At 37.1% G+C, this 26,962-nt stretch overlaps 1 protein-coding gene and 1 pseudogene across 1 annotated transcript in view; one reads left to right on the top strand and one right to left on the bottom strand.

Moving 5' to 3' along the window:
• Positions 1 to 3,869: 3,869 nt before the first annotated feature.
• LOC128574194 (rho GTPase-activating protein 15-like) overlaps positions 3,870 to 26,962 on the bottom strand; it is a 35,645-nt gene continuing 12,552 nt past the window's right edge. Inside the window, exon 3 of the mRNA XM_053574845.1 lies at positions 3,870 to 4,022. Within this exon, the coding sequence (XP_053430820.1) occupies positions 3,870 to 4,022 (153 nt within the window). The remainder of the gene's footprint in view (positions 4,023 to 26,962) is intronic.
• On the top strand, positions 8,478 to 10,030 carry LOC128573872 (methionine aminopeptidase 2-like; annotated as a pseudogene).

The raw sequence follows: 26,962 nt of genomic DNA, 5'->3' as shown, positions 1-26,962 counted from the left end.
CCATGGAATACTATTCAGCCATTTAAAAAGATGGAGACTTTACATCCTTTATAGTAACCTGGATGGAAGTGGAACACATTATTCTTAGTAAAGCATCACAAGAATAGAGAAGTATGAATCCTATGTACTCAATTTTGATATGAGGACAATTAATGACAATTAATGACACGGTGGGGGTGGGGGAAGGGCAGAGGAGAGAGAGAAGGGGGGAGTGGTGGGGAAAGGAAGAGCAGAAAGAGGGAAGGAGGGAGGGGGTGGGGTCTTGGTGTGTGCCACACCTCTTGGGGGCAAGACAGGATTGTAAGAGGGACTTTACCTAACAAATGCAATCAGTGCAACCTGGTTTCTTGTATCCTCAATGAATCCCCAACAATAAAAAAAATAAAAAAGAAATAAAATGTTGTCTGAAAGGTATAACAGAGGTCTCTAATGGCTTAAAAAGACACACAAAATGGACTGGTAACAAAATAAATGATTTCTACATTAATAAGACAGAATAAATACCATAAAACAGACTAGTTTAGGTGTGGTTACAGTTTAGAATAAAAGTAAAACTTCCACAAGTTAAAACATTTGAAGAGTATAGAAAGATACAGAAATGGAAAGTTAAAGCTGCCACCTTCTCCCTCATCTCAAACCTCCCTCCCTTTTCCAAAATCAACCACTACTGACAGGTCGTCCTGCACAACCTCCCAGACAGATGCCTATTCTTACCTATGCCTGTATTTATTTCCTTTTAAATTTCTGTAGTAAGGTGACCACACTGTTCATGTTTTCTACACCTTATTTTTTTCACTTAATAATAGACTTTGAAGCTCTTTGCATAATAACCCCTACAGAACTATCTCACTCTGTTTAATGGCTAAATAGTACTCCATAATATACAGTAGATGTAACACAAGTTACTTAACCTTTCCCCCACTGAGGGACATTTAGTTCATTTTCAAATGTTTGCTATAAGACCACAAAGCAACAAACATCCTTGACATCTTTGGGCACAAATGTAATATTTACTTAGGAAAGATTCCTAGAAGTAGAAATGCAGGGTCAGAGGGAGGCGCTTTCTAAATATTACTGCCTTTCAAAAAGGCTGTACAAATCTGTACCTTCATCAACAGTGTATACGAATGCCTACCTGGGTGCCCCTGCAGGGCAAAAGCTTCCCTGAAAACAATGAACTTTATTCAAAAGAGGGCACAGGAGAAGGAAAAATACAGTCATAACAATATATGAGTCAACTTTTCTCCTTATTTCTTCTCTCTCACTTTATTTCGAAGTGCTGGTAGGTGTAACCAAATTTTAGGAAGTTACTGCAAACATAATTTTTTTGATAAATAAATCTATCTTGTATTTTTCATAACTTTTTCTCTCACCTGACTTAAAAATGCACTGCTATTTTCTCTTTTTTCCAAATTTAAAAGCTCCCAGGCTGGTCTTGAACTCTTGGGCTCACATGATCCTCCTGCCTCAAGTGAGAAAGACAGTAGGAATTTGTATCCACCAAATTTTATAAATGTCTGACAGCAAAGAAATTGGTTAGAGTTAATTCAACGTAATACCAAATCCAAAGACAAAATAAAACAGAAAAAAAGATCACAAATATAACTAGAAGAATGAACCCAGCCCTCCTCACCAGGATCATCATAAAAACATTTGGTCACCAGCAGAGTCATACTGATACACACCAGGGGGGTATCAGCTCTGGACTCACCCTGCACACAGACTCTGCAAGAGTACCTTGTCTTAAGAATTTAACCAGGCTATGATCTATGTTTTTTCTAATGCTACCCACTGAGCTCCCACAAAGTCATTTAGGCAATTTTAAAGTTTTGACCAGGTCTCTGAAATGAAGCTAAGAGGTCAAATGATAAGAAGCATGTGGCAGGCCAGGTGCAGTAGCTCATGCCTATAATCCCAGCACTCTAGGAGGCTGAGGTGGGTGGACTGCTTGGGAGCTCAAGAGTTTGAGATGAGCCTGAGCAAGTGAGAGACCCCATATCTAAAAACCAGCCAGGTGCTGTGCCAGATACCTGCAGTCCCAGCTATTCTGGAGGCTGAGTCAAGAACATCACTTGAGCCGAAGAGTTTGAGGTTGCTGTGAACTTACGATGCCACAGCACTCTACTGGGGGCAAGAAAGTGAGACTCTGTCTCAAAAAAAAAAAAAAAAGAAAAAAGAAAAGAAATGCACCTCTTTGCTCTACAACCCTAGTTTTACACTAGCCCACGTTCAATTAAATTCAATAAAACCTTCATGAGCTACACACTGACTACTGATTTTAAAATTAAAATCATCACCTACTATCCTGATTACTGACACCTTTTTTTCTGAAGTCAGCTTTCCTTTACTTATTTTTTTGAAAGAGTCTTAAGCCTAAATCAAGCCAGTGGAATGCCTGGGTGGCCACTGGGATTCCAGATGGCATATATAAATGCTAATGGCATGCAATATATACGCCTATAGATAATCAGCAATGTACACTAATAACTTCCAGCGTTTTTCTTTAAGGATGTTCTCTTCCCATTACCTCATTAACAGCTTCCAGGTAGCAGGAACCAAAACGCGTGCAAATAAAACACAGTCTCTGACAATGCAATTGTAATCTTGCAACTTACTCCCTTTGCCCTTGGAACAGCCCAATCTTGACTACGTACTCAACATCAGCAGCAGCAAATGACTTTCTAGAAATAATAGAAAACGCATCCAGCGATGATAAACTGTTCGCTGTCTGCAAGGCCGCCTGGCTGGAAATTCTGAACCAGAGCTCGCTGGAATGAAGCTTAAAGGACAACTGTGCGGAGGCCGGTGTCCGGGTGCGACCGCCCGGAGCCTCCGGCCGCTCTCGGTGTCACCTGCCTCGGGATCCACACGCGCCGGCGCCCGCCGAGGGGCTCGGAAATGGCTGCTGCGCCGCACGCCGTCGGGCCAGGCCACGGCCTCCCGCCTGCACGATCGGGCCAGGTCCAGGTCCGGCCCACGCCCCCCAGCGGCTCCCGCCCCGGCTACGACCCCGTCCTGGCCCCCACCCTGTAGCCCCAGCGACCCCGGCCGGCGTGCCCCTGTCCCGCCCCGCCCCGGAGCCCCCGCGACCCCGGCCGGCGCCCCCCCGGCCCGCCCCACCCCACCCCGCGGCCCCCGCGACCCGACCGCGCGCGTCCCGCGGCGGTGCCCGCCCTCACCACAGCTTCCTCTTGAGCGGCAGGAGGCTGCCGCGGTTGGAGGGGGTGACGCCAATGGCCGTCTGCAGCACCGTCAGGTATTTCTGGTACTTCATCTTGTCCCCGCTCCGCTCTCCGGCAGGGCCCCGCGCCGCCGCCGCAGACACAACCCCTCCAAGCGCCGCATAGATCAGCTCTGGTCCATCCACCGCCGCCACAGCCGCCGTGCGTGGCCGGCTCCGCTCGCGCTCCCGGCGCCGCCGGCGCCGTGCGTGCCGGGCCGCTCCCGCTGCCGCAGCTGTGCGTGAACCGCGGCTCCCGCCGCCGCCCCCCCCCCCCGCCCCCCGCGAGCCGGGGCCTCCTCGCAGCCGGAGCAGAACTAAAAGGCAGGAGTGTCTATGAACAACAGTAGCTTATCATTAGTGACTCTTAGTTTCTGTGTATCTGAAAATTCTATATTAAAAGTATTTGTTAAGCATTTTCAAACTCCAACACAATTAAACCCCAAACCATAAAAGATAGCACAAAATTCAATGATCTGTGTGTAAAACTAATTCATGCATGACAGATATTTTGTGTTCAGATAGCAACTAATCATCAGGGGAAAACAACAAACCAAACACAAGATTCAACAAGTCAATTTTTCGTAATAACCTTCAGAAAACTAGTTCTTGCACATGAACACATCACAAGAAGGTAATCTTACTTTGATTACTCAAGAAAGCTCTGATTTAGAGGAAACAGGAATAAACTGAATATATGTAGCATTCTTACCTGAAAGACATTCTTTCTGCTTGATTTTTCCTTGGCCCATTCTATATGTGCCCCATACAAATCCACACTTTCTGCTTTGTGCCCAGTTTTCTGTAAACCAAAATGAAATAAGATTAAAAAGCATATAACATTGTAGATACATTTCAAAGAAAATAGGTTTTATTGAGTTAGTAGCTATACATAGTTATAATATAAAGCCTTGCTCCAATCTCCTGGAAACCTAATTTGAAGGAATTTTTCATTTGAGACTTTATAATTTTTTTTTTTTTTTTTTTGCCGTTTTTGTGGCCAGGGCTGGGTTTGAACTCACCACCTCTGGTATATGGGGCCGGCGCCCTACTCCTTTGAGCCACAGGCGCTGCTTGAGACTTTATAATTTTTACCATATAAAATTAGAAGTCTATTTTTTAAATTATATCACTCATTATAGATAATAGAAAAAATTAATATTTAAAATGTTGACATTTTGAAATAGTGTTTTTAGTAATTATTAAAAAAAGTTTAAAATCTGCTACTCAATAATGTGGAATATTGCTATTCAATTGATAACATAAAACCATTGTAAGTCACAAATTATTAGACTTTAAAGGAAAAGAAAATTTAATAAATCATACTATAATGCGAAAAATTGTTAATTTTTAGTTTTGTGACTTTAGAAACGTTATTTAGAGCCTTGTTACATACATCATCTGAGAAGTGAGCAGGCAGATTAATTAATCTCAAAGACTCCTTTTAGGTTTGTGTTTCCTATATTAACAAACTCAGTAAATACTGTATTTATTGTACCAACTATGCCTTCTGGAAATTCACAATTTAGATATTAAGATTATACGTGTAAGTATATGTATAATTTTATTTAATAAATGTAATATATACTAAATAGATTATAATGTATAGTTTCTTTATCATTACCCAGTTACAGTGTAGATGTTAGTTAAAATTTGTTTTTATTTTGATAATTCATAATAATAAATTTATAGGAATATCATTTATATTTGCTGCTTCTTATTTTCATTTGATACAAGTGAGTCACACATATAATTTTAAATTTTCATAACTCCAATTATTAAACATTTTTAGTAACTAAAATTTATTAAAGAAAAACCATTACTTTATCAGTTTTAATATACATAGCCTATAATAGTTTTTTGGGCAATGTTTTCAACATGAACATGAGCATAATACATAAAATAATAATATAATGGTAAAAATATTGAAAGATATTATCTGTCACATATGTTGCCTCATAACTATTTTGTCTAATTCTGTCAGCTTAATAGAAATACTATTTGTCAGAAGCCACATCTCTGGAATTTTAAAAAATAAGTTGTGAGGGCTTTTGGGGGGGACAACTGTATAATTTTTGTTCAAAACATTGTACAAGCCAAGCATAAGTTTCCTGCAGGATAAATTCAGTTGACAGGATAAAAGTTATAATATACCTGCCTTTCCCTTTTTATTTAATAGTGACTTCATAAGAAATTCCTCAAGATTTGCCATCACCTTTAAATACCTCATATTTTGATCCATGAAAGTGTTTAATGATTTACCCACACTTTGCTAGCCAGGCGATTACTATTGTGGAAAATCTCAAAGTATGATTATGGTGTTCATTGTTAGGTGATTTGTGATGCAGGAAAATTAAAAACGACATCCTTCCTATAGAGTTAATTAAATTAGGTGATACTCAGAACCAACAAAAATAATCACTAATAATAACAAAGGGATTATCTTTTCTATATAATACAGTCTTATATGTAGTATTATATATATAATATATTTTATATAACAAGCACTTTTTATGGGTCAAACCCTTCCTTAAGTTCTTTACAACTATTATTAATAATACATTTAAATCTTACAGCAGCTTTATAAAGTAGGTATTCTTATTATTACCATATTTCAGGTAAGAAAGTGTGTCAAATGATTCGTTAAATTTCCTCAAGATAACAGAGCTAGAAATTGAGGGGCCAGGATTTAGATGCCGGCAGTGTCGCTCAGAGCTTATTCTTCACCACTACGCAGGGCTTGAAATTTGCCTATACGCTGTGCTCAGACTCATGCTTAAACATGTCTGAATTTGGGGAAAGTTATGGCTTGCACACTAGACTCTAGGACAGGCATAGTGATCTTGCTTTTGTCCTTTTCTGTTAAACTTGATCTCGCAGTAGGTCCTTTGCCCTACCTTTTTGCCTAGAATATTTCCTGATCTTCACATGGCCAGTTCCCTCTTATCCATTAGGTCCCAGTTAAATGTCACCTTGTTAGAGGTGTTTTCTGATTGTCTTGTATAAAGAGTTGTGCTTCAGCGCTCCTGGTTACTCTCTGGCTCATTACTTATTTTAATTTCGCTGCAGCCCTCCTCCCGACAGAAATTAACATATATATTTTTATATGCTGACCATCTGTGTCCTACCCCCCCTCCATTTAAATTAAGCTCCCTGAGCTCGGGCCTTGTTTGCCTTTCCCTCCACTGTTTTTCACGATGTGTGGAAGATTGCCTGGCCCATAGTTGTTGTTCAATGAGTATTTGCTGAATTAATGAATGAAGGAAAAATACCAAAATGCAACTATCATTTGTGATTTGGAAGGGAGACTTGGGTATCTTAAAATTCCAATTTTACAAAAATTAAGATTTGTATTTTTTTCCCAATGGGTATGAAGTCTTTGGTTTGCGATTTAGAAGTGACAAATGGTTTAATGGACTCATATTTAGATAGAATGTGGGATGTCACGGATCATTCACTGAGCAATTATTGTACACCTGCTGTGTATCAATGTGGGAGTCACTTTGCTGGGCACTGGGCCTCCAGGTTAAAGGAAAATATTGGCTCTTCTTTATGGATCCCATATTAGCCTCAGTATCTGTAATATTACCTATAGACTCCATAGGATACAGAGGAAACCTGTGGGTAAAAAGCATTCTAAGCTTTCCACAGTCTTATCATACTCTAGTGATGTCAATCTCGAAAATGTTCTTGTCAGCATCATGGACTAAATCACATGGCAGCTGGCTCAGGTTTCTTGCCCTTGGAACTCTCTCAATAATCTCATGGTATCATCCACCTGAGCACCTTCTCCACATCGCCCTGTCTCTTCCATTCCTCCTGATCTCATCCCTTCACCTCCTCTCCACTTCAGAAGTCTTCGTGCTGCTTCTCACTCCAAAATCCCACTTCCAGAGCTTTCCTCACTGCCACTCTGTTGTCATGTGTGATTCTGAAGTTATTGAAATCGTCCACTTTTGTGCAGTCTCCCAGCCTCTCAAGCCCCTCTTGAGTTCACTTCTTTTGTGACCAGCAGTGGTCCCTGATTCAACAGTCAGCAACTCCCTCCACTGATACCCTTGTCATCTGCTTGTCCCTCTGTGATCTTTCTCATGCCACCGAATACTGGACTAACAAGACCTCCTTCGGCTGGGTCTTTGACTTTGCTGGGTAAACTTTTGATGTGTTTCTGGTCCCTTTCTCTTCTTCCTCATGACACCTCTTTTCCAAAGCTTTGGGCCTCATTAGTCTGCCCCATCCAGTGATTTACTCCTACTTCACAGACATCATGGAGTTTTTGTGCTGGAAAATTTGCAAATTTTCACACTTTTCATATTTAGTTTGTATAATTAAAATAAAAAAATATATAAACTTTAATGACAGCTTCCTATCTTGCTCTATGAACACTTTATATTGATATCTCATTTATCCCTTAAAACAATCTGATAAAAATATTACTATTGCCTTCAACTTACACATGAACAATCTCAAACAGGTAGTGACCAGGTGCCTTATGTAAGATCACACACTCAGGATGTGCCCCACCTGAGATATGAACTCACTTTTATCTGACTCCAAGTTCCAAGTCCTTGATCACAACAGAATACATGGCCTCCCCACCACACCTCTATCTTCCTCCTACTAGTTTATTTACCTAAAAATCAATGCCTTTTTTAGGTCCAAGAACAAGTATTCACATATTTTACTTTTTCTCTATAAGTGTCAACATTTCTCACTTTCCCTCTGGCTTCCAAATTCCAGGCCTGGATCTATGACTCTTACCTAATGAACTTGCTTGCCTGGATATGACAAGTTGCTGCTACCAGTATCAACATTACCTGGCCCATCAGTGCCACATGGTCCATAAATGACCCACAAGGCATGCCCTGTCTTGCCCCAAAGGGAGCTCAAAGCTTATACCTCTCTAGTTCCTAATTTTATCCAATCTTGTGTCTTATTTTCTGAGCTGTCCCTTTCTCCTACTCTCAAATGGATTATATCATTTAGCTTGTAACTATGCTCAACTCAATTCTTTGTACAAAAAAAAAAAAAAAAAAAAAAGGAAAAGCAAGCATCAGCTCCACAACCTGACTTTTTCTTGGTCTTACCTATTTCCCTTTCATTATTGCCAGATTCTTCCTTGTTTTGCATTCACATTCTGTCTGATCATGTTCCATTCTCTCCTAACCACTGACATCTGACTTTTCTAAAAGGTCTTGACTATTCAGATCAACACAATCTGGTGCCGCTCTCATTCCCTCACACTCTCTCAGGCAACATGGCGGGTGTGGAGGAGGCAGCGGCCTTGGGAGCCACCTGAATGGTGACTTGGATGCAGATGACAGGGAGGAGGAAGCTGCCTCTATGGCTGAAGAAGCAGCCAAGAAAAAAAGATGGAAGAAGAAGAAGAGTAAAGGGGCTGCTGCAGTAGGGCAACAAGAACCTGATAAAGAATCAGGAGCCTCAGTGGATGAGGTAGCAAGAAATTAGAAAAACAAGCATTGGAAGAAAACAAGAAAGAGATGATGATGATGAAGATGGAGATGGTGATGGGGATGGAGCAACTGGAAAGAAGAAGAAAAGAAGAAGAAGAGGAAGAGGAAGAGGAAGAAGAAGAAGAAAAGCAAGGAAGGAAGGAAGGAAGGAAGGAAGGAAGGAAGGAAGGAAGGAAGGAAGGAAGGAAGGAAGGAAGAAGGAAGAAGAAGAGATCAAAAGTTCAAACAGACCCTTCCTCAGTTCCAATATGTGACCTGTATCCCAATGGTGTATTTCCCAAAGGACAAGAGTGAGAATATCCACCCACACAAGATGGGCAAACAGCTGCTTGGAGAACTACAAGTGAAGAAAAGAAAGCCTTAGATCAGGCCAGTGAAGAGATTTGGAATGATTTTCGAGAAGCTGCAGAAGCACATTGACAAGTTAGAAAATATGTTGTGAGCTGGATCCAGCCTGGGATGACAATGATAGAAATCTGTGAAAAGTTAGAAGACTGTTTATGCAAATTGATAAAAGAGAATGGATTAAATGCAGGCCTGGCATTTCCTACTGGGTGTTCTCTCAATAATTGTGCTGCCCATTATACTCCCAATGCTGGTGACACAACAGTATTACAGTATAATGACATCTGTAAGATAGATTTTGGAACATGCATAAGTGGTAGGATTATTGACTGTGCTTTTACTGTCACTTTTAATCCCAAATATGATACATTATTAAAAACTGTAAAGGATGCTAGTAATACTGGAATAAAGTGTGTTGGAATTGATGTTCGTCTATGTGAACATCATAGACGTTGGGGAGGCCATCTAAGAAGTTATGGAATCCTATGAAATTGAAATAGATGGGAAGACATAACAAGTGAAACCAATCCGTAATCTGAATGGACATTCAATTGGGCAGTATAGAATACATGCTGGGAAAACAGTGCCCATGGTGAAAGGAGAGGCAACAAGAATGGAAGAAGGAGAAGTGTATGCAATTGAACCCTTTGGTAGTACAGGAAAAGGTGTTGTTCATGATGACATGGAACGTTCACATTATGTGAAAAATTTTGATGTTGGACATGTGCCGATAAGGCTTCGGCACCCTTGCCTTCTGCCGCAGATGGCTTGATCGCTTAGGAGAAAGTAAATATTTAATGGCTCTGAAGAATCTGTGTGACTCGGGCATTGTAGATCCATATCCACCATTATGTGACATTAAAGGATCATGTACAGCACAGTTTGAACATACCATACCGTTGCGTCCAACATGCAAAGAAGTTGTCAGCAGAGGAGATGACTATTAAACTTAGTCCAAAGCCACCTCAACATCTTTATTTTCTAAGCTTTGTTGGAATACATTATACTAGAATTAATTTGCAACATGTTGTCTGTTTTAACCGTGGACCTTTGTAATACTTTTTATTCATGTTAAAAAAGAAGGAATTTGATCAAAGGCAAACGGTCTAATTAACCAAGGAAAAAGCTTTCAGGACTTTTCAAATGTTAACTGTTTTAGTTTCTCCTGTCTAGGAAATGCTATAAAGCTTAAATTAGTTAGGAATGACTTAAACATTTTGTTTTGAACATCTAAGGGATGCTTTTTGGATGTTTATATTGCCATATTCTTACTTGAATGCTTTGAATGACTACATCCAATTCTGCATCTATACTCTCTGGTATTGCTTTTTAACCTTCCTGGAATCCATTTTCTAAAAAAAATAAAGACATTTTCAGATCTGACAAAACAAACAAACAAACAAAAAAACAATCTGGTGCCCTTCTTTCCCATCAGCATCTTACCTGAACTCTGTATTCTGAACTCTATATCGTTAGCTTCTGTTGACCTTTTTCCTTAAAACCCTCTTGTTCCTGAGCTGTAAAAATACGATATTTTCTTTCCAAATTCTTTCACTTTTTATGTCTCTTTGGGCAGGGCATGGTGGCTCATGCCTGTAATCCTAGCACTCAGGGAGGCTGAGGCGGGTGAATCACCTGAGCTGATGAGTTTGAGACCAAATTCTTTCTCCTTTTATACTCTTCCTTCTCTTTTCTTTCACTGACTTCTCTTCCTTTCCCCACTTCCTAATTGTTGGTGAGCCCTGGCATATTCTTCTAGGCCCTTGTTATCTCTCCCAGCTCACTGCTTCCAGGGGGTGTCAGTCATGTTCCCAGTCCTGTACCATCACCTGTCATTTGCTGACTCCTCGGGGGGTTACTCTGGCCCACAGCTTATTCCACATGCCAGAACTGTTTTTTCTTTCTTTTTTATTGTTGGGGATTCATTGAGGATACAATAAGCCAGATTACACTGATTGAATTTGTTAGGTAAAGTCCCTCTTGCAATCATGTCTTGCCCCCAGAATGTGTGGCACACACCAAGGCCCCACCCTCCTCCCTCCGTCCCTCTCTCAGGCCTTTTGTCACTAGAGGATAGCACAGACTCTTCAGTGGAATCATTGTGTTCACAGACTTGGCCCCTTTTCTTTATGGCTTGTCTTCAAAAATAATCACTAATAATTTCACCTGAAAATTTTTTAACCCTTCCCCCTTTCTCTTGCCATCCAAAATCAAAAGGCACAGGAGCCCCAATTCCAGAATTAGCTTCATCTTCTCCATCTCATGATCATAACCTCAATTGAGTTTTTATTTTCTCCCACCTAAATTATTCTAGCTCTTGCCTTTGTGACCAATAAAAATCTTTTCAGTTCATTCTTCACTTTTTTGACTTTTTTCCCCCCCTAAATTACAAACCTCACATTATTTTCCTGGAAAGCATATTATTGACAGGATAATGTTCAAATCTATCAGTGAGGTACATACAGGCTGCTTTGTATCCTCTCCTCCCCATCCTTCTTGTTTTCATTCCTTTTCCAATTATTCTCCTCATTAGTCCACATTAGCTATAGCCATGGCAGCAACCAAATACAACACATTTCCACAATTATATACTTTTGGGATGTGAACATGCATTCATTCTTTTCACCCAGAATACATTTATCTCCCTCTTCAACCCAGCCTGCTCGCCTGCTCATTTTCACAATGCAACTCCAAGAAGGTCTCCACAGGTTCTCCTTATTGTTGGGCAAGTCACTCCTTTCCCTTTCTCCTACTTCAAAACATACTCGTTTGCAACACTCTGTTATTCACACATTGTAACCATTTGGGGGGCTGACTCTTCCCTCCAGCTATGCAGTCAGATAACTGGGTTTGTCTTACATTTATTTTTTCAAAATCTAGCCAAGTGGCCTACAGTAAGTGTTCAACAGATACTATTGAAACAATTGATGAACTGCATGGAGAATTATAATGAAAAATATCTGGGTTAGTCCAATATGTTAACAAAAACAAATAATACATCTCAGAATGAGATTTACAAAGTGGGAAATGCATAGGAAGTTAAAGCACAATGTTTCCATTTATACTGATTGTAGGCAAGAACTGAAGCAAATAAAGATTTGGTGTGGATTCATAAGTATCAAAGATAAATGTAAATTTATTTGAGTAAGATTAAAACCAACAAATACATTTAACCTCAGAGGAGAAAATTGAGACAAGTAGAGAGAGGACTGTGTAAAAATTGTACTGATCAGTAGTTCATATTCACAAAGCTACAGCAGAAAGGCCTAGGAATTATTAGAAGGGAAAATTTTCAGCATTTCAGTGTTAAGCACTGGAATAAGTAGTTCAGAAAAGTTGTAGAATTTATTTGGAAGATGATCAAGATTTTATTCAAGAAGCCTGAAATTAAAGACTCCTTTAATAGAAAACGTATTTCTGATTCTACAGCTATAAAACATAAGAAAAAAGTCTGTTAATAAACTGCATGATGCCAATGGATCATATTGTACATCATTATAAAAATAAACTTTTAAAAAACTGACTAAATATGAATTTAAAAATTGAAGAATGCACATATATTTCTTCTGGGGGTAAACTTAAAATAGAAATGACTGATTTTTAAAATACTGAAATAGAATTATGTAAGAGTGACTGCTTTTTGGACAATATAAAAGCCTCTTTGTTGGAGTGATATGAAGTTATTAAAAATTGATCCTAGGTCTTATCCACTTCTGATGTTTATTATGCTCTTAGTCCATCTTCATCATTTCCCAATAATAACTGATTGAGTATTTTCTCTCTAATATTTTTTGTCTCTGATTCAGATTAAGTTTTCCATTTTTCATGGGATATTTGGGGTCCATTGTCTTTTAATGTGTACTAATAAAATATCAAAGGTCAGATTTTGCTTGGTGGTAGTTTCCACGATGAAGACTGGGCATGTATGTAGGCAACAATCCTCTGGTCATTCATCCTCCACCCTTATTATTAGATGTGGCTTAAAATAATGGACAAAGCTCAGAGTTTATGCAACAGGTTATTAGCTGCCATCTTTTTATTTTGGATTAATTGCTATTCCAGAATATAGACTCAAATGGTCCTTATCATTCTTACACGTGAAATATAAAATCTGATTAGAGGGATTAAGTTTTATCACATAACTGGTTTTGATTCTGGAAAATTGTTCATGGAGGAGGATAAAACTCACTTATAAATTCTCATTTGGGCCAAATGATTTAGTAAAGAGTGCTGAATGGATACTTGATTTTATTAATGTCTAAAGTATGGCCCCTGTCACCATAGAAGATGATACTTTGATTATAAGATGTGAGTTTTATGTATATGAATATAAATGATGTCAATAATAACTGGAACTGCTTCTTCAATGAAATTTCTGAGTATATTACATGCCCAAATCAAACCAGATTTTCAGAAAAATTAAACTTTGCTAGTGATTTGGGGTACTAGAATGTTGGGTGTTTTTGTTTATTTTTGAAGAGAAAGTATTCTCTCTTTTTCAAGAAATGAGCATTTATTTCTGAATTAAAATCTTGTTATAATAAATATAATAGCTTCTACTCAGTCTATTTTTGTTATAAGCTGATACAGTTTTACATTTACATTACACAAAAAGGCTAATTTATTTCCTCAAGGTGACTATCTTGGGTATATTTCTGATGTCTCAGGTGCCTCCTCAGAGTCTCTCCTGTTGTTCACTGAACCCACCTCAGATGCCCCTCATTGGGTGAGGGTGAGGCCAGGGCCCTTAAGAAGCAGGCAAGTGAAGACTCTGGTTGGTGAAGAAATCGGAAGAAATGTGGAAGATAAATTCTGTCACTCCTTCTGCTCCCTCCCTCCTACAAATTGTTTTTTTTTTTTTTTTGTAGAGACAGAGTCTCACTGTACCGCCCTTGGGTAGAGTGCCGTGGCATCTCACGGCTCACAGCAACCTCTAACTCTTGGGCTTACGCGATTCTCTTGCCTCAGCCTCCCGAGTAGCTGGGACTACAGGCACCCGCCACAACGCCCAGCTATTTTTTCTTTTTGTTGCAGTTTGGCCGGGGCCGGGTTTGAACCCGCCACCCTTGGCATATGGGGCTGGCGCTCTACTCACTGAGCCACAGGCGCCGCCCAGCCTACAAATTGTTTTAAGCTTTTCCTACACAGTCCCTTTGCAGCTCCCTTTCCAGCTGAGCAGCACACCTGTCTGCTGAGGCTCCCTGCACAGTAGCAGCCAGAGTGGACACCGTCCTGGAAACACATCCCAGGAACTATTTCCTGTCATTTCCAGCCTCATTTCTTTCTGAGTTCATTCTCTGTGTCCTTGATTTGTACAAGTACCTCTCCCATAAAGCTTTGTTTATGTGATTGTTTTCAAAAAAAAAAAAAAAATAGGGTTGAGACAGCTAGTTTTGCTCTTGTTGCAGAGACGGATAGTTCTCCACCAAAATGTGTGCTGTGCTCTCTCTTCAGGGGTCTAGAGCTGTCACTGCAAGCAGCAAACCAGCTGGAGATTCCATTTCTTCACTATCTCCTTTTGCAACAAAATGTGACCAATTACTTAGTCCCACCACTGGCATCTGAGCAGAAACAATAGGACACCTCTTAGCTTAAGCCTTTTAAAGGTCATTAGGCTTTTTCCCAGGTTCTCTTTCCCCTTCTCTCATCTGCCTCTGCTCTTACCCACCACACTCCATTGCTTCATGTAGTAATAACTGCAATAATAAATATAATTACGATTTATTGTGTTTTCTAGGTGCTAGGCACATTACTCCAATTTTCTCACAAGTAGCTCGAGGAGATAGGTACTCTTTTAACCCTCATATTGCAAATGAGACAACCAAGATTACAGCTGCAAATATGTGAACCTGGGATTCCTAGCCTAGGTGGTCTGACTTGAAAGCCTCTGTTCCTACCTAATATGATATGCTGCTTCCCAGAGCAGTTCAATTCAGTAGGGAATTTTTAAGGAAGACTAAGTACATATAGTCCATAAATTAAGAAATACACTCTGGGATTAAAGTTTATTTTATCTTAGAAAAATGTAAGCTCCAAAACAGATGCATTACACTGACCAAAAAGATAAACCACAGAGAGGCAAGCTTTATAATTAAAATAGTTTTCTGAGAGAGCCTAAGGTGAGGTTTATTGAGGGGCAGTAAACTATTATCCATTTATAAAACATTCTATCAATTTCATGGATTTTTGTGGTTATTAAAAATTATATAAGATATAGAATTTATTATGGTTAATGGCCAAATCTTGAGAAAATTATAACTAGAGAACCTGGCTTCATTTATAGTAATATTGATCACTTGATCTCCTTTTTTTTCTTTCCAAAGCTTACATTAATAAAACACTAGAATTTAATTTCTTTTGTTTCTTTCTTTATTTCCATCTCTATCCACTACTCTCTAGATTTTGGACTGTAACCTGTTTTCCTAATTATTAAATGTTTGATGAGGCCATATGATGATGCAATACATATGGCTATACTAATAAGCTGCACCAATGATAACCATGCTCACTTTGCAAGAGGACTACCATTATAAAAATTAAAATATAAACAGAGATTTTAAATGCCTTCATTAGGCTAAACTTGGTAGCTCTCTTGTTTTTCTCCATTTTTCATGAGATTCTTGAGCGGGGGTCTGAATAAGGCTCAGTACTCACTCTACAAAGATAAAATCATTCTATATTCATTTTGCACGGAAGAATACTCAATAATTCATGAATAGTTTTCTGATTGAAACTATTTTCATCTTTTTGCTAAATCACATCATTTTACTTCCATATATAAGTTTGTTTTGTTGTTAAAGTTATACTACAGTGGATGAGTATTGTATGCATTGCATTATTTAATTAATGCTTATGTTCGTTATTCACACGGGAAGTAAACAATATTAAAAAAGCAAACAGATTATTTTAATGAGGCTTTTTATACTACACCTTTTTTGCTTTTGAGGTTATGGCTGAATGAGTGGTTTGAACAAGTTAACCGTTTATTCAAAGCCTTCGTAAAGATTTCTGTCATTAGAAATAAAATTTTTAAAAAGTGAAATTCTTTTCTTTCTTTATTTTTCTTTTTATTAAGACATATACACATACATCATGAAAACATTTATGCATTTCTGGGGTACAATGTGTTCATTTTTTATATAATTTGGAATGCTTACATCAAACTAATATAGCTTTCACCTCATTTACTTAATTATTGTGTTAAGACATTTGTGTTCTATACTTGATAGATTTGACTTGTTCCCTTGCGATACACTTCATAGGTGTGTTCCCCCCATTTACCCACCCTCTATCAAACCTCTCCCATCTCCTCCCATCTTTTTCCTCTTCCCTCTTTCATCCAGGGCTATAGTTGTGATTTATCTTTCATAAGGAAGTGTGACTAATTATAAATTGGTTTAATAAAGGTACTGAGTACATTGGATACCTTTTCTTCTATTCTTGAGATACTTTACTAAGAAAGATATGTTCCAGCTCCATACATGTAAACATAAAAGAGGTAAAGTCTCCATCCTTTTTTAAGGCTGCATAGTATTCCATGGTATACCACATATACCACAATTTATTAATCCATTCATGGGTTAATGTGTACTTGGGCCTCTTCCATGACTTGGCAATTATGAATTGAGCTGCAATGAATAATTTGGTGCAAATATCTTTGTTGCAAAGTGATTTTTGGTCTTTTGGATATATAGAGGAATATATCCTAATAGAGGAATTGTGGGATCAAATGGCAGGTCTACTTTTAGATCCTTGAGTGTTCTCCAAACTTCTTCTGAAAGGAACGTATTAGGTTTCATTCCACCAGCAGTGAAGAAGTATTCCCTTTTCTCCAAATCCACACCAATATCTGTAATTTTGGGATTTTGTTATGTGGGCTACTCTTACTGGACTTAGATGATGTCTCAAAGTTGTTTTGATTTGCTTTTCTCTGATGATTAAAGATGAGTAGCATTTTTTCATGTGTCTGTAGACCATGTGCCTGTCTTCTTCAGAGAAGCTTCTATTTAAGTCTCTTGTCCACAATGAAATGGGATCATTTGTTCTTTTCTTATTAATAAGTTTGAATTCTCTGGGGATTCTGGTTATTAAATCTTTGTCAGAAACGTAACCTGAAAATATCTTTTCCCATTCTGAGGGCTGTCTGTTTGCTTTAGTTACCGTGTTCTTGGCAGTGCAGAAGCTTTTTTAGTTTGATCGGATCCCAGTGGTGTATTTTTTGGTGTTGCTTCAGTTGCCCCAGGGGTTTTCTTCATAAAGTATTCTCCCAGGCCAATTTCTTGAAGTGTTTCCCCTGCACTCACTCCGAGAATCTTTATAGTTTCATGTCTTAAGTTTAAGTCTTTTATCCAGTGAGAGTCAGTTTTTGTTAGAGGTGAAAGGTGTGGGTCCAGTTTCAGTGTTCTACAAGTCGCCAGCCAATTTACCCAGCACCATTTGTTAAATAGGAAATCTTTCCCCCAAATTATATTTTTGATAGGCTTATCAAAGATCAAATGACAATAAGTGTCTGGGTTCATATTTTGGTTCTCAATTCTTTTCCATACATCTACCTCTCTATTTTTTGTGCCAGTACCATGCTGTTTTGATCCCTATAGATTTATAGTATAGTCTGAAGCATAAAAAGTCAAATTCATAGAAGGAGTAGAGAGTGAAATTGTGGTTTCTAGCATCTGGGGATGGAAGGGTGTGAGAAAATTTTGATCAAAGTGTACAAAATTTCAATTAAATAAGAGGAATTAAGTTCTGGAGATCTATCATACAGTGTGCTAACTATACTTAAAAATAGTATATCATATACTTGAAACTTGCTAAGAGAATAGATTTTTAAATGTTCTCATCACAAAAAAATGGTAAGTTAATGGTGGATATGTTAATTACCTTGATTTAATTATTCCTCAATATATACATTTATCAAAGCATCCCATTATACTCCATACATATGCAATTTAAAAAGAAGAAACTTTGCCAGCTGTTTCCTTTGGTAAAAAGTACATATTAATGCAATGTAAAATGAAAAACAATTTTTTAATATACTGACTTTATAACCACATAATTTTAGAGAAAAAATATTCCCTAAAACATGTTTAATGCTTTTGAGTGTATGTCAAAAGTGATACTAAGTTTTCTGAGCAATATTGAACATAGTGGAAACAGTGGATCTCATCCACCTAACAATGAGACTGAGTTCGTCCCATGGATGGTGGCAGTGGATACAAGAAAAAATTCTCAAACTGCAAAGACTTTACAAGATGGATTTATTCTGTAATAGTGGGGTGTAACCCTGAAAAAATATTCTGGAGTCACAGAAAACTGCTTCCAGGTTTGCTTTACAGGTGACATACCTGTGTTCTTGGGACCGGATATTTTCAATTCTCCTTGCATGAATTGCCCTGCTTATTCTCTATGGCCTAGAACTTTTTTAGAAATGACCATGAAGGTCAAAGACATATAAGACAATAAAAATATTTTGTCAGTGAAAAGATACTTTGTGATTTACTAAATGCATTAAACCAAAATTATGATAAACTTAGCCATTTTGCCCTTTTCTTTATCAATAAGAGCTCAGGCCTTATTGCTTTTGTCAATCTGCATAAAATTTTAGAACATGCCTCTCAGATAATTTAACAAGTTCTATATGTGTTTCTTATTAAAAATAGAAAAAAATACACCTTAATTTCCCAAACATGTCCCTGAAAACTGAGTCACTCCTAACATGAGGAGATTTCATATTAGCTACAAAAAGCTCTATATTTCTTAGAGAATTCAATCATCTCTTCTCTCAATCAAGGTTCTTCATAAACCAGTCCCACACAAACTTTCTAGCAAAATTAGACTACTTACTGTTTTACAGTGCTGTTGCTCAACTTTGTTTTGAAGCTATCGCTCACTGACACTGTTCCCAGGCATCTAGCAAAAGATAAACAAAGTAGTCTATACTGGGGAATATTCACTCCAGACATCAGAGAAGCTCTACTAAAATGTTTTCAAGAGCAGTAACTAGCACACAGTGCAATGAGGGGAAGGCGAGAGATTGGTACATATCTGTAAAGTAAACATAAATTAAGGACATAATTTTCCCTGTTTACTAATACTTATTTTTACATAAAGCTTTTTTCTCCTATCACTGCATCAAAATCCTAGTCATCCTAAAATGTCATTCTCTCTATGAATATAATTAAAAACCTTTCCAGATGGAAGCAATCACTCCCATCTCAGTTACCATAAAACTAACGCATGCCTCTGTTCATGTCATTTTACAACAACTACAATGTTCATTTTTTCACTAGAATTATTCAGTTTATGAGCATACTTTCTATTTGTTTCTAGACTGTCAAGGATAGGGCTTCATTCTGATTCATTTTTGTATCTTTCAGAACATCTGGCATAGTAACTTAAACATAGAAGATGTCAGTAATATTTGATATAATATTTGAACAAATGGAAAGATACATAGACTAACCATTATTAGGACTACCTATAGCTAAATCTATGGTTTTATGAAATATTGTCTGAAATTTTGTATCACTTTTGTCATGGCTTATTATAAAAAAATACCTACATATATATACACATATACATATACATAGGTACATAACATATACATACATATGTATATAACATATATACACACACATATACATACATATATAATTATACACATATATATAAAATTCTGTCTCCTTTACCATATTATAAGCATTTTGAGAACAGGAATCCTTTGTCATTCATCTGGAATCTTTATTGCCTCTAGGGGGAAAAAGCATTATATCACACCTGGTAGGAGTTAATTGTTGTTAGAATAAATAAATGAATGGATGCTATAAATTACAGAGCTTCTTCTCCATGAGGCATTTCATCAATAGATTTTGTTAAACCAGGAACACAACTTTTCCATATACCATGCACATTACAGTTGCCTCCCTTGCGTATCAAGCAGAAGTTCTAAAATCATGAAGTATATAAAATACTGAGAAGGTAAGTTGAATCAGAAGTGTTGGGGCCAATTGAAATGCTTCACTGATACTAAAATAGGTAAGTGTATCTGAAAGATACAAGGTGTATTATACAAGGACTGAGAAGATAAATTAAACTGACAACTCCTGTTCCTCTAGTGTTTCTCTACTACCAGATGAAACAAATAATAATCTAGGTGTTTTTGAGGCAAAATTTTTTGCTCCTATACTAAATGAGATGAAGCTTTTATGATCTGAAATTAACCAGTTTCCTCTCTTGCTTTGATCCAGCTTATAGGTCTGGCTCTTTTAAGACTCATAACACTGGCTTGTACAGCTGTTCAATACATGTTTATTAAAAGAATAGTCATGATAGATTATTCTAAGAAGAAGTTATCTGGAGAATACTGACATACCTTATCACAGAATTGTCCCAGGTAGCAAATCACAATCTACAGCACTCTTCTCAATCCTTTTCACTTATCCTATCTTCCAATGACACAAAATAAGTGGAAACTCCATAGTTGACCAAGTCCCTACACTGACCACCTCAAGTTGACCTAATTTTCATAGACTAGGCATGCAACATATATACGTATCAGTTCGGTAGGTCTAGTCCCTTATATTGACCACCTTAATATGTTGACCAGTTTGTTATAGTCCCTTGGGTGGTCATCTTACAGAGTTTCTACTGGATTCTTTTCTCTTTTTTAGTGGACAGACTCTGCTGGTTCTTCGTCTTATGCCATTGTTCATGTTTTTAATTTGCCCTGTATTCCTTGCCCACAAATGTTTATGTATTGAAATTATAACCATCCTCTAAGTCCCAGTTCAAATCTTTCACATGTGAGTGCTCACTAAAAAAAAAAAAAAAAGAAAAGAAAGAAAGAAAGAAAGAAAAACTCTACTATGTTTCTTATTTCATCTCACCCTATTTTTTGGCAGAGATTTTATAAGGCAAAGACTGTATCTTGACTATATCTCTATGCCTTATATGTAGCCCTAACGAGCAGGCTGTTCATTGTAGGATTTCAATACATATTCTTATGAAGTCTTTTCCCACCAAGGCTTATATAAATAGCACAAACTTGATTAACCAAATGTATACTTAAATTAAAGTGAGGTAGATTGTAATGAGAAGCTATGTTTCTGGATCAACTCTCCCACTGGAAACAATAAAAAAAAATGCTGGATAAAATATTTCTTTTTAAAATTGTCTTAAAAGAATTGAAAGTATATAAAGATAGTTGGAACTGCTAGGGGAAATATTTGTGGGGGATGGGAATCTGAATGCAGTGAGAGAAACCAAACATCAAAGCAACGTAAGTGCATTTTCCTATAGTCATTTGTTTATATTACACATTTTATCTTTGATCAATCAACCTAACAGAATAAGGGAACAAGGTTCTGCCTGAGATTTCATTAAAAAAAATGGACACCAAACATTAAGCTTTTCTCTTTCTCCAATCCCAAGTGAATACAAAGAATATAAAGAAGACTTTCTTGGTAGAAGTACAGTGTTTAGGAAGAAAGAAAAAAAAAGAAGGATAGAAGTGAAAAACAACATGGTCCCTGAGAAGTTGTAGCACAGCTCTAGCCTTCTTATTATGTAGGTATAACCCACAAATTTTATTCTATTAACTTAGATTGAAGTAATCAGTTACTGGTAATGTCCTAGGCTTCTTAAGAAAAAATGCAAAATACTCTGTAGAAGGATACTTTCTCAGGGAAATTCCTATGATAATAGTTGAATAAAAATGATCAGCACACAGTCAAAGATAACCAGACATAAAAGAAACAAAGCCTCATTAGTAAGAACCAGCAAAAATCAACTGAAACAGATTTCAGATGTTAGTATCACAAGACATCAATTATAAAACAACTATGTCTCCAAGTTTTAACAAAATAAAGTCTTCAAAATGCTTGCAGGAAGCAATTAACAATCACATACTAAGTTCAAACAAAGAAACAAATGTCTAAAAGTAAACATCGCAAGAATTAAAATCAAATCCATACTGCATATCACAAAAAGAGACTGATATAATGACCTGGAAGATAAATAAAGATAAATTACTTGCAATACAGCTCAAAAAGACAAAAATTTCCCAGAAGAGGACTATGGATTGGATTGATGTGACACCCAAGCAATCCATTTGTTCCAGCTCCCCACTCTGCCATTTATCACCCCTCTTTGTGTGTCTCCATGGCCATCCTCCCCTGACCTCACTATAATTTTATTTACCCTTCCCCTGCCTTTGATTTTTTTTGACACATGCATTAAATTCACCAGAAACCTGAAAAAAAAAAAAAAAAGAAAGAAAAAAGATATGACAAGGAAGGGTATAAAAAATTTGAAGAAACATTTAATGTAGGTTTAATTTGAAGCTTAGAAGGAAATAAGAGAATGTAAAAGGGGATACATTTGAAAAAACAATGCTTGAAAATTTTCTAAAATATATTAATGACATCAATAAACAATTTCAGAAAGCATAACAATCTAGGCAGAAAAAAGTAAAAAGATATTGACGTCTCTAGGCATCATCCTAAAACTGTGGAAAAATAAAGATAATGAGAAAAATATTATGAGCAATGAGAGAATAGCAGTTATGTTAACAGATGACTTCTTGATTGCAATAATGGATGACAGATAACAGTAGAATGATATTTTTTGATGAGCTGAAAGAAGTGACTGCCAACTCAAAATTCTATACCCAGAGAAAATATATATTTCCCAAATGAGGGAAAAATAGAGATTTTTTTCAAATAAGCAGACATTAAGATACATTTCTAACATAAGACTCTAAATATAAGAATTTCTTAGAATACACTTCAAGCAGAAGGAAAAATAATTCTAAAATGCAAGATTAAGATTCAGGAAGAAATAAATAACAAAGAATGCTGTAAACATTGAGCAAATATAAAGCTACCTTTACTGTATAAAAGAGAATAATGTCTAGTGGTGTTAAATTAAAATGCTAGGCAGCAATACATTAGGAGGGAGATAAATGAATTAAAAATATTCTGAAGTAATATCTTGGAAGAAAGTAAAGGATTTGACTGACTTTAGTCTTTGATATGAACCAGTGTTGTAATCCTAGGCTAACTACTAACAGAAGAGAAAAAAGTATGTCCCTCCCAAACTAGCAGAGAAAAACATGGAATGATGGAGTATTAAAGGGCAGAAAAAGCAAGACAGACATACATGGCAAAAGAAGAAATAAATACTATAATTATATCTATATAAATTAAAAAACAGACTATATTAATATTTCAAGAGATATAGATATAGGTGGAGAAATATTAAAAAAAACAATAAAATAAGGAATAAAATGCAAATAATCTTCCTAACTCCAGAGAAAAAGAAGAGGTGGTAATGACGGCAAAGGGACAATGATAGAAATGGGGCTTCTAGAAGGTTGAGAGGGTTTATATCTTGTTGTGGGTGGTGCTGATGTAGGTAACTGAGTATTAACTGTTTATATTTACATAGGAATTTTATACATTTTACTAAAAATTATTTCTACATTATTTTATATTTGTTTAAAAAATTTAGTAAGTTATGGATCAGAATATGTATATGTGTATATGTACAAAAGAAAATCTATGAGAATGTGAAAACTATCCTTTCCTTCATAATCCAGGAAAACTATATCTAGGGACACTGGCAGTCCTCCTCACTGGAGGGCTAGTCAAACTCTGAATAAAGTTTGTCCTAATTTGAGATAAAGTGGGCAAAATAAAACTATGTATATAGATGTATAGTTTCATGTCTTGAAAGAGATGTGTTTATTCTGAGATTTTTATCCTTCCTAGATTTTGGATTGAGTATTTTATAATGTCCTTTCTGTTATAAAATGGTGATGATAGTAGGTGGCAGGTTACTATGTAGTGTCCTTACTAAAAAAACAAAACCAGAAGAGGTCGTCTGCTAGCTCTTTTAATAGACCACTGAGGAATAAGAGCCTATAATTCTCTAATCTACACATACCAGTGAAGTGATTCTGTGGTTATTTCAGGGGAAAGCTGCTTTGGATAAAAATGTGACTTGGGTATTGTAGAGTGAATGTTTGTGTTCCCCTAAAATTCATATGTTGAAATTCTAAACCCCAATTTGATAACATTGAAAAGTAAGCCCATTAGGAGATACTTAGGTCATAAAAATAAAGACCTCAAGAATCAAACTAGTGACCTAATATTAACAGACGTAAAAGTTTTCTCTCTCACTTTCTACTGTAGAGTGAGGATACAGTGAGAAGATGGCTAAATGGAAACCAGGAAGCAGTCCCTCATCAGACACCTGATTTGCTAGGTGCCTGTACTATGAGAAATAAATGTCTGCTATTTAAAACAACCAGTTGGTTGCTGGTATTCTGTTATAGAAGCTCTAAGAGAATAAGACAGATATGAACTAAAAGAACTTCATTCAGAAAGAAGGGAGCCAAACATGGAATGTGGGATCATTTTGTAATATGCTATATTAAATGTGAAAACAGTAAGGGTAAGAGCCAAGGGAAGAAAATAAGGGCTCTGGGAAACTTCATATAGACATGCAGGAAGTTATATCTAGGGCCCCAGATGGATAGATGGCTTCATTTTCTGTATTAGTGCTCGCATATGACATTTTATGCTGCTTATGGATATACATTTTCATTTCTGGAGGCTGTGCGTTATGTAGTCTCCATAATTAAATATGTCTCTTGTATAAATATCTGAATCAGTTCAAATGCAAAATTAATATAGGGTAATAATATGTTCTAATTATACTATATCATGTACCATAGAATATATTTACTTACGTATTTTTTTTTTTTTTTGAGACAGAGTTTCACTTTGTCATCCTCAGTAGAGTGCTGTGGCGTCATAGCTCAAAGCAACCTCAAACTCTTGGGCTCAAGAGATTCTCTTGCCTCAGCCTCTCAAGTAGCTAAGACTACAGATGCCTGCCACAACACCTAGCTATTTTTAAAGATGAGCTCTTGCTGGTTCAGGCTGGTTTGGAACTCCTGAGCTCAGGCTTCCAGAGTGCTGGGATTACAGGTGTGAGCCACCAGCCCAGCCAACATATTTATTTATTTATTCATTTATTATTATTATTATTATTTTATTATTGGGGATTCATTGAGGGTATAAGAAACCAGGTTACACTGATTGCATTTGTTAGGCAAAGTCCCTCTTACAATCCTGTCTTGCCCCTAAAAGGTGTGGAATGCACCAAGGCCCCACCCCCTCCCTTCTTCCCTCTCTCTCCTCTTCCTTTCCCCACCCCTCCCTCCTTCTTTCTCACTCTGCTCTCCCCTTCCCCCACCCCTACCGTGTCCTTAATTGTCATTAATTGTCCTCACATCAAAATTGAGTACATAGGATTCATGCTTCTCCATTCTGTGATGCTTTACTAAGAATAATGTGTTCCACTTCCATCCAGGTTAATACAAAGACTATAAAGTCTCCATTTTATTTTAAATGGCTGAATAGTATTCCTTGGTATACATATACCACAGCTTGTTAATCCATTCCTGGGTTGGTGGGCATTTAGGCTGTTTCCACATTATGATTAATAGAGCATAATTATTTTATAGTCATTATGTATTTTTATTTTTATTAATTAATTTCATCTCTTATTTTTTCTGTTGTCAAATGTCACCATTCTCATTTTACAGGTGAGGAGTCTTAAGTTCAAAGAAGTGAGCAACTTTGTCAGCTACTAGAATTACATCCCTGAGGTCCAACTTCAAAACTCTGCTCTAGCTACTTTGCTGCTTTGTTTCACCACAGCATTAACATTCAAAGATCATTTGTATAAAGATTAAAATGCCACTTACTCTTTTAAATCACCTTCCTAACTCACTCAGGCAACTTCTATCAATCCCTTGGAGGAAAGGACAGACTTTCCCAGAAGCACAATTAACAACACCAGGACATGCATAAAGGGTTGCAAGAGAAATTCAGAAACCTGGGCATAAATCCCATCCAAAATAAAACCACAGCATCTTTAATCAAGGCCTGGCAGTCATCATTATCATTTCTCTGAGACTAGAACTGGTAATGTGGGCTATCCCACTAGGCCTTTAATACTTGGTTAGAAACGAATCCAAGAAGTTGACTAGCAAGACAATTCCAGCAGTACAAACATGAATCGAATCTGTAATTCTCTTCCTCATTACCACAAAACAGTTAGTTCCTGCCCTGAATTCACTTTGAAGACAATGAATGCTTTGGAGAAACTGTACAAAGCATTGAAAACAGGGCCAAAAGTAATAAATATGGACTGCCAAAAAAACGTTAACCAATTTCCTCTATAAGTCAAGTCTATTGTCAATTTACAATAATTCTGAAGGTTGAACTAGAGGGATGCAATTAGTAAACTAACTTGCAGGGTTTGCCTCCAATCTAAAAAGGAGTTTTCTTTCACCTGTATAAAATTAAACAGCTGGTAATTATATCTCCTGTTAGGAAGAGATTAAAATAATAAAATAAAAATAAACCAATGCTTTACTATGGAATCTAATCTCTCCCATTATCCCACACATTCACATAAACTCTCCTCCCAGTGGAATTCTTTTCACTCAGCAGGATGAAGATCATCTTCTCAGCAGCCTAACTCAGCAAGGCCAGCCACTTTCCTTCCTTCCTGACTTCCTCTTTAGAACTTATTCAAAGGGAAGACAAAGGACCTGCAAGTGGATGGGAGTTGTTTTGTGCCTGGCCCTTAGGGGTACTTTATTTTTCTTTTTTTAAAATTTTAGTTTTTTTTTTTTTTTTGTAGAGACAGAGTCTTACTTTATGGCCCTCGGTAGAGTGTCGTGGCCTCACACAGCTCACAGCAACCTCCAACTCCTGGGCTTCAGTGATTCTCTTGCCTCAGCCTCTCAAGTAGCTGGGACTACAGGTGCCCGCCACAACGCCTGGCTATACTTTATTTTTCTTAAAAAGATTATGTCAACCTTCCTGTAGCCAAAAATAAAAACAAA

This window comes from Nycticebus coucang, chromosome 21 (genome assembly GCF_027406575.1).
Source record: "Nycticebus coucang isolate mNycCou1 chromosome 21, mNycCou1.pri, whole genome shotgun sequence".
Lineage (NCBI taxonomy): Eukaryota > Metazoa > Chordata > Mammalia > Primates > Lorisidae > Nycticebus > Nycticebus coucang.
This window is presented reverse-complemented; position numbering and strand designations above follow the sequence as displayed.